The sequence below is a fragment of the Mustela erminea genome, chromosome 11 (assembly GCF_009829155.1).
Source record: "Mustela erminea isolate mMusErm1 chromosome 11, mMusErm1.Pri, whole genome shotgun sequence".
NCBI classification, from domain to species: domain Eukaryota; kingdom Metazoa; phylum Chordata; class Mammalia; order Carnivora; family Mustelidae; genus Mustela; species Mustela erminea.
In genome coordinates, this window is record NC_045624.1 from 71,610,041 (window position 1) to 71,628,154 (window position 18,114).

Consider the following 18,114-nt stretch of genomic DNA (forward strand, 5'->3'; position numbering starts at 1 on the left):
ACATATCTAACAAGGCTCCCCCCCACAAATTATTTTAAGATGTATTTCCAGAATAACCACTAGTAAATTTGAGGGCTAATTTGAGTCTTAGAATATTGTGATACCTACTACTGCAATACAGATTTTTTAAAAAGTCACAGTCCAATTGTATATTTGTGTTATGTGTCATGACAGTTTTATATATCTATACAATATTTCCTCTTTTGCTATCATTATTATTGGCAATAACTCTATTACTTTTAATAATAGCACTATCATAAAAATAGAAAGATTTAACAGTTTTCATGGTTTTGAAAAATATAATTCAGAATTCTCTCTTGTAACATGATGGTAGTTTTCCTGCTTATTAACAAACTATGAAATGGGTACTATATTCTGTCAGCTTGCTACCTCTTACTTTACATTTTATTATTTCCCAAATGCTAGAATTTCCTGACATTTATAACATGTTAAAAAAATATTATGCTTTTATTCCTTTGGAAGTATAAGTATGAAGTGGGTCCTAGTCAAAAACATTGCTTCTTAAAAACAACAACAACAACAACAACTAAAACATTGCTTCTTTCTTATACATCGCTATTAGGAGTGAAAATTGGTACAATGTTCTTGGAGGATATCTTGGTTCTATTTGTCAAAATTTAAAATGCTCATACTCTTTGGTCCAATAATTTCAACTCCTAGGTTTTTATTCTATAATCTTGCATATGTGCAACACAAAATATGTGCAAATGAAAATTTTTTTTGCAGCCTATTTGTAATAGTAAATGATGAGAAACAGTACATGCTATTATGGACTATTTAGTTGAATTATGGTACATCTATACAGTGGATTATTATACAGAAAGTATACAAATAATGACTTTTATATATACTGATTTGGAACAAACTATTTTTTTTAGATTTTATTTATTTATTTGAGAGAGAGAGAGAATGCACCTGAGTGGGGAGAGGGGCAGAGAGGGAGAAAGAGGAAAAGGGATAGAATCTCCAGCACTCTGCCCAGAGCATGGAGCCCGAGGCAGGGCTCAATCTCATGACCCTGAGATCATGACCTGAGCCAAAACCAAGACTTGTATGCTTAACTGACTGAGCTACCCAAGTGCCCCTGAAATAATCTTTAAGAATGAAAACTCAAGGAACAGAGAAAGGTACCCTTAGAATGAAGAAAGAGGAAGAGAGAAGGGGGACTTATACATGAGTGTTAGCAAATGCATGAATTATCGTTGGAAGAATCTCCAAGAGACTACCCAAATCAGTGTTTGCCTCCAGAGAGGGGAACTGGGTAAGTGAGGAAAGGAGACAGATTTAGGTTTATAGCGTATATTCTTTTGTATCTTTATATCATGTGTGTACACTCTCCTTTACATATACATATATGTACACACAAATACTTCTAAAAACTGAAAGAAATATAGCCTCATGTCCCAGAAGAAATACACTGCCTGATAGTACTTTTCATTTCCTCCTTCCTTTTCATCACTTGAAGAGGACTGAAGTTCTTTTGTTAGTTGACAAAGAATAAACATTTCTACCTTTACAACTAGCCTGTGAAATCATTGCCAAGTAATTAGAAAGTAGTTGAACCTCTTACCCTTAACATTTTAAGTGTTTGGCTTTGTAAATGTGCCAATGTTGTTGGGTCTCTGCAACCTAAAAAGAACGGAGATCTGACAGTTATGAAGGCAGAGAAGAATCCCCTCTGGAGGCTGGAATTGTTTGTGGTCCGAACTTAGTAACTGCCCCATTGCTTCAATGTACTAATGTACACAGTCTGAGAATGATATTCTAGCATCAGACTATAATTGAATCTCTGAAGATTGTTGAGTTTACACCATATAAAATATACTAAATGTTACAGAATGTATAGCACATATGTAAAACATATTTAGATATTAATGGCAGCAAGGTTTGAAAACTTATTTCGGTTTTAAAAGTTTTTAAACTTTAAGGCAATAAAATAACATATCCACAAGGGAAAAAAAGGTTAAATTTCAATACAGAAAAAGAATTATAAAGATTGTCTAAATAACAGTTTATAAAATGCTATCTTGCTTATAGGTAAAGATTGCCTCAAACCTTATATTTTGTGGTCATTCCATTGACTGCAAAAGAGAAACAAGAAAAGCAATTTCCTTAAAAGAAATTTCAAGGACATTGGGGGAAAAAAATCACACTGTCACATGCATTCTCACAACACAAGGACAAATACGTGCAGATCAGATTAGTGCCAACTGACTAATATTTTCCCTTCACCATACCCAGGAATTAATAATCTGTTTCTCTTCTAATGATGTTTAAATGACTATGTAGCCATACAGATGGACTGGCACCTGATTCCCTAGAATGGGTGAAAATACATACCCCCAGGAGAAAGATGTCTTTGTTTCCTGGATCTTGGAGTTGTACAGCATATGGTCTGACAGATTTTAAGCTCCAAGTGCCTATTTTTAGACATTCTAGTTCTTTACTTTTATCTTTTAATAAAAGAAAAAGTATTTGTTGAGCTGAGACTTGCTTTCACAATGGCACTTCAGCTAGCTTTGTCAGCTTAGAAAGTTTGGTGAGATGAATAATTTAGACTGTAGGGGTAATATGTCTAGAAAAGAAACTTAAGTAGGGGTTAGATAATACAGGTAATTAATTAAATGATCTTAGGATATCTGACTCACAATGACTAATCTAAATATGTACCAAAAATACATCAAGATCATAAATTATAATTGTGATACTCTCAAGCAACACAGAACACATACTTCACAACGTAATAGGAAAAAAAATTTTTTGTTTTATATGTTTAAAAACATTTAAAAATTCTCTCTCTTCCTCTTTTTTCCTTTTTTGTCTTTTGCTAATGTTCACAAAGAATCACAGTACCTGCTCAAAACAGAGAACAATCAAACTAAGATTTATAGTTAATGTCAAGAAATATGAACACATTTTAGAACATATCTTCAATTAGACATATGTTTGATTTGTAAAAGCACTTTTCTGAGAATAGTTGTAGACATTACAAGGACTGCTTCTCCATATTGCCATAGTAATGAAATGGGTACTGTGTCATGATACTGTCCTTGACATTAGGAAAATCAATATATACAGCAGATTCTCCAGGGCCAAAGAAGAGAGTAACTCCGGCCGTCTCACTGATAGCTGGGAAGTCATCAGAGTTATCAAAAGAAATGGATGTCATTAAAATCTGACTTCATATTCATTCCTTTCCTTTGGGAAATCTTAAGATTAGCCCCTGTGACACTGGAAAAGCAGACTTCTTAGTTAAGGGAGTACCTAGATATCTGCATGCAGTCCTCAATGGAACCCCTCAGTTGGGTTTCAAAACTTTGGTACTCAAGTGGAATTTTCAATTAGGACAATGTTATAGGTGGTGCCAATCTTCTAAGAATACAGTAGGCCCCCCTTATCTGTGGTTTCAATTTCCTATGGTCAACTACAGTCCGGAAGCAGATGATCCTCCTTCTGACAATTCAGTAGGAAGTCAACAGTAGCCAAACACTATGTCACCATGCCTACGTCATTCATTTTACTTCATCTCTTCATGTACGCATTTTATCATCTGACATCAACACAAGAAGAAAAAGGGTGAGTACAGTCAGATATTTTGAGAGGGGGTTCCTGGGTGGCTCAGTCAGTTAAGCATCTGCCTTCAGCTCAGGTCATGAACCCAGGGCCCTGGGATCGAGCCCCGCATTGGGCTCCCTGCTCTGCAGGAAGCCTGCTTCTCCGTCTCCCACTTCCCCTGCTTGTGTTCCCTCTCTTGCTGTGTCTCTTTCTGTCAAATAAATAAATAAAATCTTTAAAAAAAAGATATTTTGAGAGAGAACATATTCACATAACTTTTATGTGTTTTGTCATAACTGTTTTTATTATTAGTTATAGATGTTAATCACTTACTGTTGCCTAATTTATAAATTAAACTTTATCATAGGTAAGAAGGTATAGGAAAAAAAAATAGTATATAAAGCGTTCAGGGACAGCCACAGTTGTAGGCATCCACTGGAGGTGTTGGAACATATCCCCTAAGGATAAGGAGGAGACTACTGTAATCCACAAAATGAAGTGTTATAAGAAATAGTAGTAGGATAAAAAAAAAAAAACTTGAGGGATGCCTGGGTGGTTTAATGGGTTAAAGCCTCTGCCTTTGGCTCAGGTCATGGTCTCAGGGTCCTGGGATCAGGCCCCACATCAGGCTCTCTGCTCAGTGGGGAGCCTTCTTCCCCCTCTCTCTCTCTGCCTGCCTCTCTGCCTACTTGTGATCTCTGTCAAATAAATAAATAAAATCTTTTTTAAAAAATTGCAAAACAAATATCAAAGTGGAAACAACAAACTGATTAAAAATAGCATTTATGATGGGGTACCTCGATGGCTCAGTTGGTTAAATGTGTGACTCTTGATTTCGGCTCAAGTTATGCTCTCAGGGTCCTAAGATTGAGCCCCACATCAGATTCCACGCTGGGCATGAAGCCTGCTTAACATTCTCTCCCTACCTCTCCCCCTGCCCTTCCGCCACCTCTCTCTCTCTCTCTCTCTCTCTAAAAGAATAAATAAATAACTTTTATGTTGAATGTTGGTTTTTGAATAAAAGTTTTTATTAGAAGACAATGAAGAAAGTATAGATTTTTGTGGGAATTGTGAAGAGTTTTATTAGCACTTTCATGAACTCTAGAGGTTGTTTTCCTTTTCACATCAAAACTGTACTTTAAAAAATGCCTTCCCTTTACTCTGGTATTAGTCTTATGCTTAGGCATGAGGGAGGTTTGTAAAAATGGATAAAGAGAGAAGAGAAGACTCTAGAATTAGCCAAATGCAAGTTAAAAGAGGGAGAAGAAAGGAAAGGAGATTAAAGACAAAATGTCTCTGGGAAGGAGATTACTAAGGTATCACCAACAGAGGTGTATGTAGTCAAATAAAGAGAAACATGTAGGTTGACATACGTATGGCTCAGAGATGTTAGGTCAGATGATTTCCTATTCATGCCTGTCACCAAAGAGGCACTCTTTACTCAGGACAACTTCGTTACTGAGGTTTAAGCAGGGAATGGTGGGAGGGGCAGAAGGACTGGGAGCGCATTAGAGTAAACACCTGCTGTTTTGCCTCCCCAGCAACTGTTTCGCCTTCTTTTACTCTCCCTATTCCTCTGGGGCAGGAGCTTAATCATAAGGAATAACAAGAGCCTTTAATTGCTAGAACTGGGAGTCCAGGCCACAGTGGGATTAAGCCCTGAGCTGCTGAGCTGCTGAGCTGCTAGCCTTAGTTTTCCCTGGTCCCAGAATCCAAAGTGGGGCTTTAACTAGCAAAGGACAATTGACTAACTCCAGCGTCTGAAGTATAGTAGTTATCAATTCTGGCTCTACATTAGAATCTTCTGCTGAGGATTTTTTAAAAAAGATTTTAATACTTTTTTTTTTTTTTTTTTTTGTCAGACAGAGAGAGAGAACTGTAGGGGGAACTTCCAACAGGCAGAGGCAAGGGGAGAATCAGGCTCCCCGCTGAGCAAGGAGCCTGATGTGGGACTTGATCCCAGGACTCTGGGATCATGACCTGAGCCACCCAGGCAACCCTCATCTACTGTGGATTTAGAAAACAAAAACAAAAAACTAGACCAGTATCTGGGCCTCATGTCAAACCAATTAAATCAGAATTCCCAGAGGTGGAGTGTTGGGCTTTAGCATATGTAAAGAGTGCCCGGGTTAATGTGCAGCTAGGCTGAAAACAGCAGGATATGAGAGTGACAGAGTGAAAAGACTAAGTGTCCAGCTCCTGGGGAAAAGGGAAGAGGGAAGCTCTATAGGCAGCTTTGAGTAGGGAACACGCATGTTCAGTCAGCTTAACCAGTGTCAAAACGGGATTTGGAGGACTCAGAGGGCAGCAGGAGGACACCAGATATCCGAGCAGGTAGTGGAGTTAGGGGTGCAAGTGAAGAAGGTCAGTGGGCCTTAGGCAAGGCTTCCTGTTCCTTGTTATTTGGTTCAGGGGCAGCCTGAAATTCTCTCCTCAGCGATCATTTGACGAGCACTCCCTCCATCTCCGCTTCCCAATGTCTGGACAACGACAGCAATCCACCACCTCTGCACAAGGAGAGCAAACCTCTCACTCAACAGAATCACAGAATTTTAGAGCTGGAAGGGACCTTGAATATTATCTGGTTCAACACTTCTCTCTTGGACTGTGAATATCTCCACACACCTGTTAAAGGCAAGGGGTGTTTCTAATCCTTCACTGTTTCTCTATGCATAAATATTAAATGACAAACTGAACAAATTTTCAGATGAGGAAGCTGAGTGCATAGTCAGTAAATCAGTCAGTTCATTCATTCACTTAATACCAGTACAAACAGAAAGCTTTAGATATCCATAAGGATGAATGTATAGCACGGCCACTATAGTTAATACTGTATTGTATAGTTGAAATTTGCAGAGAATAGATCTTAAGTATTCTTGCACACCAACACCATAAAATAATGGTAACTATGTGAAATGATGGGTGTGTTAATTTGTTTGTAATCACCTGTGGTAATCATTTCACAATATATATCAAATCATCATATTGTACAACTTAAATATTACACAACTTTTATTTGCCAATCATACCTCAATAAAGCTAAGAAAAATAAAACTAGCAAAAAGTTGAAATATACTCATAATTTTTGCTTTAACATAATGTGTTTTTTTCTTACAGTGGATATTTGGTATTTCATAAACAAAAATTAATGTCTGCAGCTGGAAAGAAACATAAGAAACTGAATATTTCTGATGACCTTAGAAATACAAGTAAATTGAATCCAACCAACACCTTGATGTCCTTATTAGGGAAGGCACTGTGTTAGGTGCTATAAACATTAGTGGAGTTTAATCATTAAGGGCCCAGGTTCCTGATTCAAAGTGCCTGGGTTGGAATTCTGGTCCCTACTTTTCGACTGTGTGATATTTATTTATTTAACCTCTTCATTCTTCCTTTTTCTCAACTATAAAATGAGAATAATAAAATATGCCTTGCAGGGATGACAGTACTTTACACAAAAAAATATTCACTAAATGTTAACTATTTTTAGCATTATTTAATATTATCTGCCGTTTTGAACCCCCACTACTGAGAAGAGTGGGACCTGTTACCTACATGGGACTTTATTTTGCTGAGCTTCATGCTGGGTTTGGGTGTGCCAATGGGACTAGGGCTGGAGCACCTCTGAATTTAGGCAAAATAATGTGGAGAGGAGTTTGAAGTCAGAAGGACAATCCAAAAGGAAGAAAATGTGAGCCACTGGTTCTAATGAGATCTGAGAGCTATTTTTCTGTGTAATGTGGTATGTCACCTCCATGACAAAACCTGCAGCGAAGTTCACTTTGCTCACTAATGTTTTCAGGTGGTATGGTTTACTTTGGCAGAACTTAAAGCAGGGAGGATGTGTGCCTGGCATAGTCAGACAAGAGAATGGGAGGAGACATGATGTTCCTCTGAGGGCCTTCAAACTACGCTGGTAGGAAGCTGGTAGATCTGTCTAGGAAGCTGCTGTGCGTGGGGGTTGCATTTGTCTATTGAGTCCAGGAGTCTGGGTACTGCTGTAGTGGGTGGAGGGTGGGGAACTAGAGGGCTACTTCCTTTCTGACCTTAATTGGGTCTGCTGAGATTCAAACATGAGTGGTCAACCAAGGGGCTGGGGTGTGCCAAAAGTCTATTTGCATGAAAAACTAAGGATACTTCCTGGGCAGAGGGGGTCAGGCAGGCACTTTTGATACAGTAAAAACAAAAACCATAATTATAAAATGGCAGTGGTGCTTCTGAATATAGCACAGATTCTGCACTCCGACTTGACTTTCAGCTCACTGCCCACCAGTGTCTTAAGTCCCACTTGGGGAGGGAGGGTACCAGAGTCCCCACTTTCCCCCGCTAAGGCTTTTGGATGAAAAGAAGAAAGAGAACATGCTCCAATACAGACTTGGCAACTTTTTCTTTTCTCAAGTTAAGTCATTTAAAAATGTATATGCCATCTAATATTTTCATGGTTTCAGAAAAGAGAACTGTAACACAGATATGTAAGAAAACAAATTTAACTTAAAAACTGAGTTACTGGGACGCCTGGGTGGCTCAGTTGGTTAAGCAGCTGCCTTCGGCTCAGGTCATGATCTCAGCGTCCTGGGATCGAGTCCCACATCGGGCTCCTTGCTCGGTAGGGAGCCTGCTTCTCCCTCTGCCTCTGCCTGCCATTCTGTGCTCGCTCTCTTCCCCTCTCTCTCTGATAAATATATAAAATCTTAAAAAAAAAACTGAGTTACTTTATATTTTATAAAAAACTTTGAAAGATGACAAATTTAGAGCAGTTTCTAGTGAGACATGGCCCGGATTGGACTTGGGTCTCCTCAATCCTGACTGTGAAATCTAGCCTTCCTGGACAGCTGAAACTTTATGCACCTTGAGCAGCATATCTTGCAGGAATGTGGAAGCAGGATGATTACCTCAAGGAGAGACTGAACTACAAAGACAGGTGAAGTCTGAACCAAACTAGTCTGTACCCAGGTGGAACCCTGACCCTGGCTTTTCACCAACTATACCCTTCATTATAATACTAAAAACCAGGCACATGAGTAGAGATTTAACATGCTAAATGGACTTGCAACATGTGAAGGAGCAAAAAATTTAAGTGTGTAGGCACCAATAAATCCCCAACTCTATATGTCTCAACACCACTCCTTTCTCTTCTTAGTCCCCTTAAAAACTTTCCCTGGCCTATGTTAGGGGATTGAGTCTGAAGTACTCTTTCCTTTGTGCTATCTCCCTTGTACTCCAGAATAAGCCCCAATAAAAGCCTTGCCTGGAACTCCCTTTTGGCCTCTAATCAATTCCTATTGTTTAGAGAGCCCAAAGACCAAGTGGGTGACAGTAGGAAAAACTTCCCTCCACCATGTTGCAACTACATATCCCTTTTCTTCTCTGTTTCATCATCATTGCTTACTCCCTGCCTCTGGTCTTCTACCACACACAGCCCTCCAGTGTTTCCAACCATACTTCTTAATTCCATCAGCTTAGTAGAGCATGGATCAGCTATGGTCTTGGGGATGTAAGATGTCTATGCAGAGCAGCAGATACTCAAGCTGAGTGGGACCTATCACTGTAAATAAGGTCAAGGAGGGCAGGGGCTGTGGCTTTTCCCCCACTACACCCCCTGATCCTAAAAACGAGGCCTGGAATGTACAGGTGTTTCATAAATATTCAGTGAAACAATGAACAAAATACAGGCAAGGTATATATAGGTTATACTATAATACACTAATGACAATGAGGTAGTAGTCACTGCCTTACTGGTGGTAATGACATAATACAAATCATTAACTATTAAACCTCTTTGCACAAAGAGGAGAAGGAAAAAATTGCTAATTCACCATGTTAACCTAACCATCATTATACCTTTGTTGCTATTCTTCTGAGTGTTTTATAATAGGCATTTAAAATTTATTTGTAATCAGAAAATCTGGATAGTAAATATGGCACTTATTTTCACAAGAACCAATCTCCTTTACCTACACTTACCACTAAAAACAAACTTAAGCGATGTCACCTAAGAAAGTCTGAACTAACCTTTGATAATCTATGTGAGTGCATGTGGTATAAATCACAGAAGACTTACTGGTTAAGGAGATACAGCATATGTACTCTCTTGCTGACTTCTAATGTAAGGGTTTCAATGTCTCATTCATAATGAGGGATTCACAATCTCAAAGGTCTTCTCCAGTCTGAAGTTCAATGATTCCTAAAATAGATTTTATTGTTTTATGTTGATTATAATGTAGCTTATAAATATAATATTTATATATTTATGCATGTAAGTTCATATATTTAAATATAACAGTAAATTCAAACTCAGATATAGGAGCTCCTTCCATGCAGAAATAGATTTTAGAAATTCACATAAAGACCATTTCTAACATTTCAGGACTACATTTTACCTGGAGGGACAGCAGTGAGTAATTTCACTCAACAGAAAGACTGATTATTGTAAATTTAAAGGTAACTCTTTACCCTTATAAGCCAATAAAACAGAACATTAATTCAAAACAAAGTGACAATATACCAGCTCCTCGTAGTCTAAGGGACAGAGCTAAGAGAAAACATTAATTGGCGCAGAAATGAGATAAAGAAAAATTTGTCATATGCTCCTACATGGAGTAGGGTAAAGCAGGAAATTCTTCCTTGCAGTAGAATTCAGGATCAACCTCTCCCCCACTTTTTGTTCTTCTAAAGACCAAATCACTTGCTCCAGAAGATAACCTGGCAGCTTGGTGGTTATTTCATTAATTTATGTATAATCTTTCTTTTGGAGGTAACGGAATTGCTTTGAAGTTTAATCTCCATTGCTACCCCCTCCAGTCAAGTGAGACGGACAGGACCAGGAAAGTTTAAATAAATGACGCCTTCAAGGGTGACAAAAATGCTTCTGCTGTGGAGATTAAGTTTCTGTTGAAACTTTAAATAGCCTAGGCTCGTCACAACTTCAGGGGCATAAGTAATTCATGCTGCAAGCAGTTAAATCGAAGTTTATCAGAATTGCTTCCTAGCCTGAATGCTAAAAGCTGAAATCGGACTAGCAGCCACACTCCAGGATTTCCCCAGTAGCTCAAGATAGAGAATTTGGGACTCTTTAGAAGAGTCTTCCGACACCAAACGCCGAGTTTACCGGCATGTTAACCATATTAATAAGCATTATTACCCTATCAGGCTGCAAAATTCTTGTATATAATAGCAACTTTCCTACCGCACGTTGCCACCGGGCAAGGGACCTCCGCAGCCATCCTCCGCCCCAGGTCCCTGCGTCGAAGCCCCGAGTCCTGCCTTGCTCCAAACCCAGCCCCAGCCGACCGGTTCCCAGCGTTCACCATGGTCTCTTGCTGCCCCCTGCTGGGCTCTTCGGGTCCGGCTTGCAGAGGACTGTCGCGCGGCCGCCGGGGGGCGCAAAGAAGGCTACGTCACCTGTACGCGACCGGAAGTGAGTCTTGTTCATTTCCGCCTCTCGGTCCCGCCCCAGGCCGTAGAGGCGGAGGTAAAGGCATCTCTGGACTATTAATACAGTGCCGGTTGAGGTCTGTGGCTCGTTGCGCTTGTGCTTTTTCTTTGTAGAAGTGGGTCTGGGTGATTTTGTTGTTTGGTGGAGTTCTCTTCCCACGCAGCGCCTTCGCGAGTAGGTTTGGGGGAGGAAGAAGGATGGGGAGAACCCAAGTAATGGAACCCGTGGAATATCTGTATTAGCTTCAGTGAACTAATATAAACTTGTCACAGAGCTCGGCCTTTCCCCGATTTTCTAATTTTAGGAGTAATCCCTGCCTTTTAAGTTGTGGGGTTCAAGTAAGACAAAATACGGGAAGCACTTAGCTCTGGTTTTACAAATCAAGTGCGTGACTACGCTGCCTTTTCCCATTAATACTTAGGGGCGTGTTCTTGCTGTTTTCCTTTCGGTACCTCTGAGAGATGCTTAGTACATGAGAGGTGACGCTTCTCACAAGAACGTTATGCAGTGTTAGCTGGGATCGATTTCTTTAGTCTGTATCACGAAGTGCTGACGATATTGTGTCCTCCCCCCACCTTTTTTTTTTTTTTTTTTTTTTGCCATTTTTAGGGACAACTCTTCCAGCTCTTCAGGAGAAATGCAACGTCCTCTCTCTTTCAGACAAATTAGGTGAGAAATGGATTGCTGTAAGATCTCCAAACTTCCCTTGTTTTATCAAAAGAAGACCCAACTGGAATATAGTCCCCTGGGCAGTGATTAGCCATCTCCATTAAAGTTTATCAAGCGAATTGTGCAGCAGAGAACAAGGAAATCATCCTTTATTCCTTAGGCCTTACAAGTTTTGAGTACAGAGGTTTTCATTGTATTTGTTAATTTTGTACTTTAGTCCTTGGAATAAAGGCTTTAGTTAATTAAAGAGCGAATTGAGAGACAAACTGAAATAAATTTTGGAATATTACTTATTTTTTAAATTTGTAGTTTGAGACAGTTGATAACTTTTTGCATTAGGCTGCCCATGTATTTATTACCATGCTAGGTGTTACCGGAGTGTTTTGAATGTGGATCAGGTGCTAAAAGTAAAACAGCATTTTTCAGGTTTAACTTTTTTTGTATTGAAAACTGAAAAACTGATAAAGGTAACATATTTCCCAGTACTTTCTGCACCCCTAAGCCAATTTAATTTGTTCTTAATTTATCTGGTTGCAAAATAAGATTTATTAAATAGTGTCACAGTATTTCAGGAACAGTACATAGCCCCCATTAATCTCTCAGAGATAACTCTTACCACCTTTTTAACCTCTTTGTATACGTTAATGCCCCCTCTTTATATAAGTGATAACTATTTTATCTGTACAGTTATGTGATTTGCCACTTAGAATACCTTGGATATCTTTCCATTGTGTTAGTTATGCCTCTTTATAAAGAAATCAGATTGTACAGTATTATGTTACATAGATGTATCACAATTTATGAATCTTTCTGTTGGTGGGTTTCTTTTCTGCCAAAGCAAATATTCAAGATAGTCACCCTTTTTAATAAGAAATGTGTATTGTCCTTTTATTTCTTTGGATAATCTTAAAGACGTGAAAATGCTGGGTTAAAGGATATGGTGGATGGTGCCAAGTCCCCAGCTGGGGTATTTGAGAATTTTCTGCATTTCCTCACATGCTCACAATAAGAGAGAAAGAGCACAAGGTGGGGGCAGGGGCAGAGGGAGAGTGAGAAGCAGACTTCCCACTGAACAGGAGCCCTACACAGGGCTTGATCAGAAGCAGACTTCCCACTGAGCAGAGAACCTAATGGCAGGGCTTGATCCCAGGAACCTGGGATCATGACCTGAGCCAAAGGCAGATGCTTAACTGACCAAGCCACCCTGGCACCCGTACATTTTAGATTCTTTAGTAATAAGTTACAAAACAAATGATTCACTTCAGCAGTATTTGTTAAGTTAAATATTCTCGTGGGAAGGTATTATTTGAATGAGACCTTGAACTATGGATAGATATGGGAGGATGGGTCTTTTTGAAAGAAAAGCTTCCCCAAAGGCAAGGAGACAAAAATGGTCAAGAATGTTTAGAATTTGAGGTCTGAGAGACAATAATACCTGGTTGTGAGGTTGTAGAATAGAACAGAGAGCTAGGAAGGTAGTTGGAATGATCTGGTGAGAGTTTTGAAGGTGTTTGTGAAGATTTTGCTTTCTAGGAAGAGCTACAAAGGCCTTCAATCAGGGAGTAAGGGATGTAATCACTTCTTAGTTTCTAAGGTATCCTATGGTGGCAGTTTTGCGTGACTGATGTTAGAGAAGCAGCAGGTTAGGTGGCTGTTACAGCCTGGGTGAGGGAGAACAGCGAAGATGAGAGATACTATTGAAGATGCTGAAGAAGCTGAACTTACATGATTCGATGACTGGGATTGAGGAAGAAGAAGAAAATAATCACTTTTAGATTTTTATCATGAGTGACTATTAGGATAGTGGCAGTGATTCAACTAACAGAAGAGGGCTAGTTTGAGGGCTAGGAAAGATATTCAGTTTGGTTTTAGACATGTTAATTCATGTGAAAGATATTTCCGCAGAGAGTGAATTATTCACAAGACATAGATTCAGGAGAAACCTTAATAGATTTTAAGACTCCTTTGTTAAGAAATCGGGCATATATTTTCACTATTAGTCTGTTAATACAGTTCATTTTGAACTTTCTGTGACATGCTCAGCCTGTCAGTCATTTCAAGAGTTTGTTGTCTAGAGTAGTTGTCTTCAGACTTTTGATTGTGTACATTCTCAGTAAAATAGGTTTTATACATGTACTTCCAACGTATGTATATTTACTAATTATATACATGTTTTACAGTACTATTACATTGTATATATAAAACATATAAAATGGAATTTTTAAAAGGCTAAGACAGATATAAATTGGAGTTTCACAGCTTGCTTCCTATATCTCATTGGATCATCTTTCACCCCTCTTCCCAAAGCACAGGTCTTACCTACCACTCTCAGTGTTCTGTACCATTATCCAGTAGAGGTCACCCTTGCGCATCTGGAAGAGAGAACAGATGTTGAGCTGTACAAGTAGAGCCTTCATTCTTTAGTCAGAATGAAGATCTTGTTTTTAAAATTCTAAATTCATGCATTTCTGGAAGAATATGTAGTTAAAAGAGTAGTATGTGTTATTATGGAGATACTATAGTGAACTCAGTATAGGGCAGTCTAAAATGTGCCGCTGTTTGATGTTTATTTTGTGAGGGTCTTGAATTTTTGTTTGAATGTTACTTGGTTCTATAGTTTGGGAATCTCTTTCTAATTCTTTGAAGATCTGTGGATTGCCTGAGATATCAGGGAGTTCCCTGCCTCTAGGCATACTCTGAAGTTCTTGTTACATTGATACAACTGAGGGATGGGTGGCTGGTTCATTCAGTGCAGCGTGCGACTCTTGATCTGGGGGTTGTGAGTTTGAGACCCACGTTGGGTATAAAGATTACTTAAAAATAAAATCTTAAAAAAAATAGTGTAATTAAAAGGGCAGACACAGAGAGGCTTATTTAATACCAATCTTGAAAACAGTATCTCAAACCCAGAGATATTAGTGTTGAGTTGGAACCATCTATTTCTATTTTTTATTTTTAAAGATTTTATTCATTTATTTGACAGAGAGAGAGCACAAGCAGGGAGAGCGGCAGGCACAGGGAGAAGCAGGCTTGCCGCTAAGCAGGGAGCCCGATGATGTGGGGCTCGGTCGCAGACCCTGGGACCATGACCAGAGCCAAAGGCAGACACTTAACTGATTAAGCCACCCAGATGCCCCTATTTTACATTTAATTAGGAGATGAGAGGGGAGGTGTGTCCTTTAAGTGATAAGAGCCTGTTGTTAGTAATTAGAAATTAAGAGCTAAGTTTGTCACAGCTATATAGTCAAAAAGGAAGAAGTACAATTAAAAAATATATATGTTGTTTTATGACTCAGACCACAGTTAGCTTAAGAACACAAATCATCTGACAAATTGAGTAACAGATGAAAATTTTTCTGTTGCTTTCCTGATAAAGTATTTCCTATAAATGCACATACTTGTTTTAGTAGGTACCTATGGATATTATCATATATAAATTCATACATTTTATGCCCCATTTCTAAGTGATTAGGAAAATGAGTTGTTGAGGTTTTAGTCACTTGCCTGAAGTTATGTGTTCTGATACAGATGCAGAGAGCCCTGGGTTCATCTTTTATAATGTGGAAGGGTAGTAGAGGATGGTAAAAGTAACTTTTCAAAGTTTATGGGCTCTCAGCACAGTTCTACTATGTAGATTAAAAAGTGCAGCTACCAGGTGGTGGGTATTATAGAGGGCACGGATTGCATGGAGCACGGGGTGTGGTGCAAAAATAATGAATACTGTTATGCTGGAAATAAAAAAAAAATTAATAAAAAAAAAATAAAAAAATAAAAAGTGCAGCTAAATCATTTTGAAGATAAAAATTGGTTTGGAGTAGTTGGTTACAACCCAGGGGGCAATAGGGTAAACTGAAGGACGTGGAGATTGAGATTGGGAACTGTCGACCAGAGGTCTATATAAAGCTAAGAATTAAGACTAATGATAGCATGGGTTTAAAGAGAACCATGAGTCTAGAAAAAGGTGTTTAAGGTCGAAATTAGATAGTCTGGAGTGTTGATTTTAAAGGCTATATTTAGAGTTTGAGGAACCAGGGAGAGGGAACAGGGGCAAAGTAGTCTGGTATCTGTGGGTGGAAGCAAGGCCAAAGATCTGGAAGTTGGAAGACAAGGCAGAATTGAAAGCATTGGTTAATAGGAATAAGCCAAAGGTTTGAAAACTAGGAGGATAAAGCAGAGGTAGGGAGGGGCAACTGGTTTTGGTAGCAAACAGGCAAGTCCAAATATAAAGAGCAAAATAAAGGCAGGAATAGTTGGAGGACAGTGATGATGCTTATATTGCTTTTCTTCACATTAAGAATGGAAGCAGCCCCAGGCCCACAGATAATCAGAAGGCGTAAACTGGAGAGTGGGAGTGCAGTGGCTGAATTGTTACTGCAGCACAAGAGAGCTGGAGCTATACATACTTTCTCATAGAAAGGGCCATGATGCTTACAGGACCTTAATATGGCTTTTTAGCTGTTTAACATAAGCATTTGCATAATATTATGTATGTTGTTTTACACAGCATTCCAAAAGGTTGGGGATACCTGACCATTATACCACCAAGAAACTTACTGTGTATGAGAAGTAACTTTCTCTTTGGTTCAAGATGTTGGATGATCCAATTTTCAGCAGAAATCCTCCTTAAATCAGTTTCACTTAGACTTTTTAGTGTGAAGTGTGGTAATGCCAACAGTGAGTCTTTGGAGAATGAAAAATTACTGAATAACTTACTTACAATGGGAGTTGATGTTGACATGGCGAAAAAACGACAGCCTGGAGTTTTTAATAGGACGGGAACTAAAGAGCAAGAGCTGAAGATGTTCCTTCTGTCCAAAGGAGCTAGCAAAGAAGTGATTGCTAGCGTTATATCAAGATATCCACGAGCCATAACACGCACACCTGAAAGTCTTTCAGAACGGTGGGATCTGTGGAGAAAAATTATGACATCAGACCTTGAAATTATAAATATTTTGGAACGTTCTCCCGAATCTTTTTTTCGATCTAGTAATAACCTAAACTTAGAGAATAATATAAAGTTCTTCTATTCAGTTGGATTGACCCATAAATGCCTTTCTCGATTATTGACCAATGCCCCACGTACCTTCTCAAACAGTCTAGATCTGAATAAACAGATGATTGAGTTTTTGCAAGAAGTCTCTTTGTCTTTGGGTTACAATAAGCCCAGAGATTTTGTTAGGAAGATAATTTTAAAAAACCCTTTCATCTTAATTCAGAGTACCAAACGGGTAAAAACTAACATTGAATTTTTACAGTCAACGTTCAGCTTGAACAATGAGAAGCTGCTTGTTCTGCTCTGTGGTCCAGGAGCTAAAATTCTAGACCTTTCCAATGACTATGTCAACAGAAACTACACAAATATCAAAGAGAAGCTGCTTTTTCTTGGGTGTACTGAAGAAGAGATACACAAGTTTATCTTACGCTATCCAGATGTTATCTTCTTGGGAGAGAAAAAATTCAATGATAAATTAGACTGCCTCATAGAAGAAAAACTCAGCATATCACAAATAATTGAAAATCCTCGGATTTTGGATTCAAGCATAAATACTTTAAAAAGTCGAATCAAAGAATTGGTAAATGCTGGCTATAACTTAAGTACATCAAACATCGCTCTGTTATCTTGGAGTCAAAAAAGATATAAAGCTAAACTGAAAAAGTTAAACATTGAATAGAACATTGTTCTGGAAAATTAAAAAGTGTCAGTCTTGGGACGCCTGGGTAGCTCAGTGGATTAAAGCCTCTGCCTTCAGCTCGGGCCATGATCCCAGGGTCCTGGGATTGAGCCTCACATCGGGCTCTCTGCTCAGCGGTGGGCCTGCTTCCCCCCTCTCACTCTGCCTACTTGTGATCTCTCTTTGTCAAATAAATAAATAAAATCTTAAAAAAAAAATAAAAAGTATCAGTCTTAACAATATAGTGATACTTCATTTTGAATTTGAGCCTTTCAAAAAGGAGAGCTTTGGTTTCTTTCTTTCTTTCTTTCTTTCTTTCTTTCTTTTTTTTTAAAGATTTTATTTATTTGACAGAGAGAAATCACAAGTAGATGGGGAGGCAGGCAGAGAGAGAGAGAGAGGGAAGCAGACTCCCTGCTGAGCAGAGAGCCCGATGCAGGACTTGATCCCAGGACCCTGAGATCATGACCTGAGCCGAAGGCAGCGGCTTAACCCACTGAGCCACCCAGGAGCCCCTGGTTTCTTAACCGTATATACATACATAATGATTCTTTGGATATTTTATTTTAAAGGTTCATAAAAACTCATGGTCATTATGCTCTAGTATCATCTTCCCAGCTACCTTTTTCTAGTTCGAATTAATACAACATATGGTTATATGCTGTAGGCCTTTGGCTGTCATATGAATGGTAGTTCCTGAGTGCCAGGGTGGAACAATATGTAGAAAGATAGAAAGTACAAAATAAGCGTTTTTTGGTTTCT

The 18,114-nt window shown here is 38.8% G+C and overlaps 2 protein-coding genes across 2 annotated transcripts in view; one reads left to right on the forward strand and one right to left on the reverse strand.

Moving 5' to 3' along the window:
* AKAP9 (A-kinase anchoring protein 9) overlaps nt 1-10,887 on the reverse strand; it is a 194,756-nt gene extending 183,869 nt beyond the window's left edge. The window contains exons 1-2 of the mRNA XM_032305898.1: nt 10,763-10,887; nt 9,638-9,760 (exon numbers count right to left, since the gene is read on the reverse strand). The gene's annotated coding sequence lies outside the window, so the exon portion shown is untranslated. The remainder of the gene's footprint in view (nt 1-9,637; nt 9,761-10,762) is intronic.
* A 121-nt stretch (nt 10,888-11,008) lies between these two features.
* Nucleotides 11,009-17,432, forward strand: MTERF1 (mitochondrial transcription termination factor 1). Its single transcript, XM_032305335.1, has 3 exons — nt 11,009-11,087; nt 11,621-11,680; nt 16,185-17,432. Exons 2-3 carry the CDS (start codon nt 11,649-11,651, stop codon nt 17,350-17,352), a joined length of 1,200 nt encoding a protein of 399 aa, XP_032161226.1. The 5' UTR covers nt 11,009-11,087; nt 11,621-11,648; the 3' UTR covers nt 17,353-17,432.
* Nucleotides 17,433-18,114: the final 682 nt, after the last annotated feature.

Excerpts from the sequence above, each read along its gene's own strand:
- MTERF1 (XM_032305335.1), top strand. The coding sequence starts at position 11,649 with ATGCAACGTCCTCTCTCTTTCAGACAAATTAG. Across the intron at positions 11,681-16,184 it reads CTCTCTTTCAGACAAATTAG|CATTCCAAAAGGTTGGGGAT; the intron begins GTGAGAAATGGA and ends TGTTTTACACAG.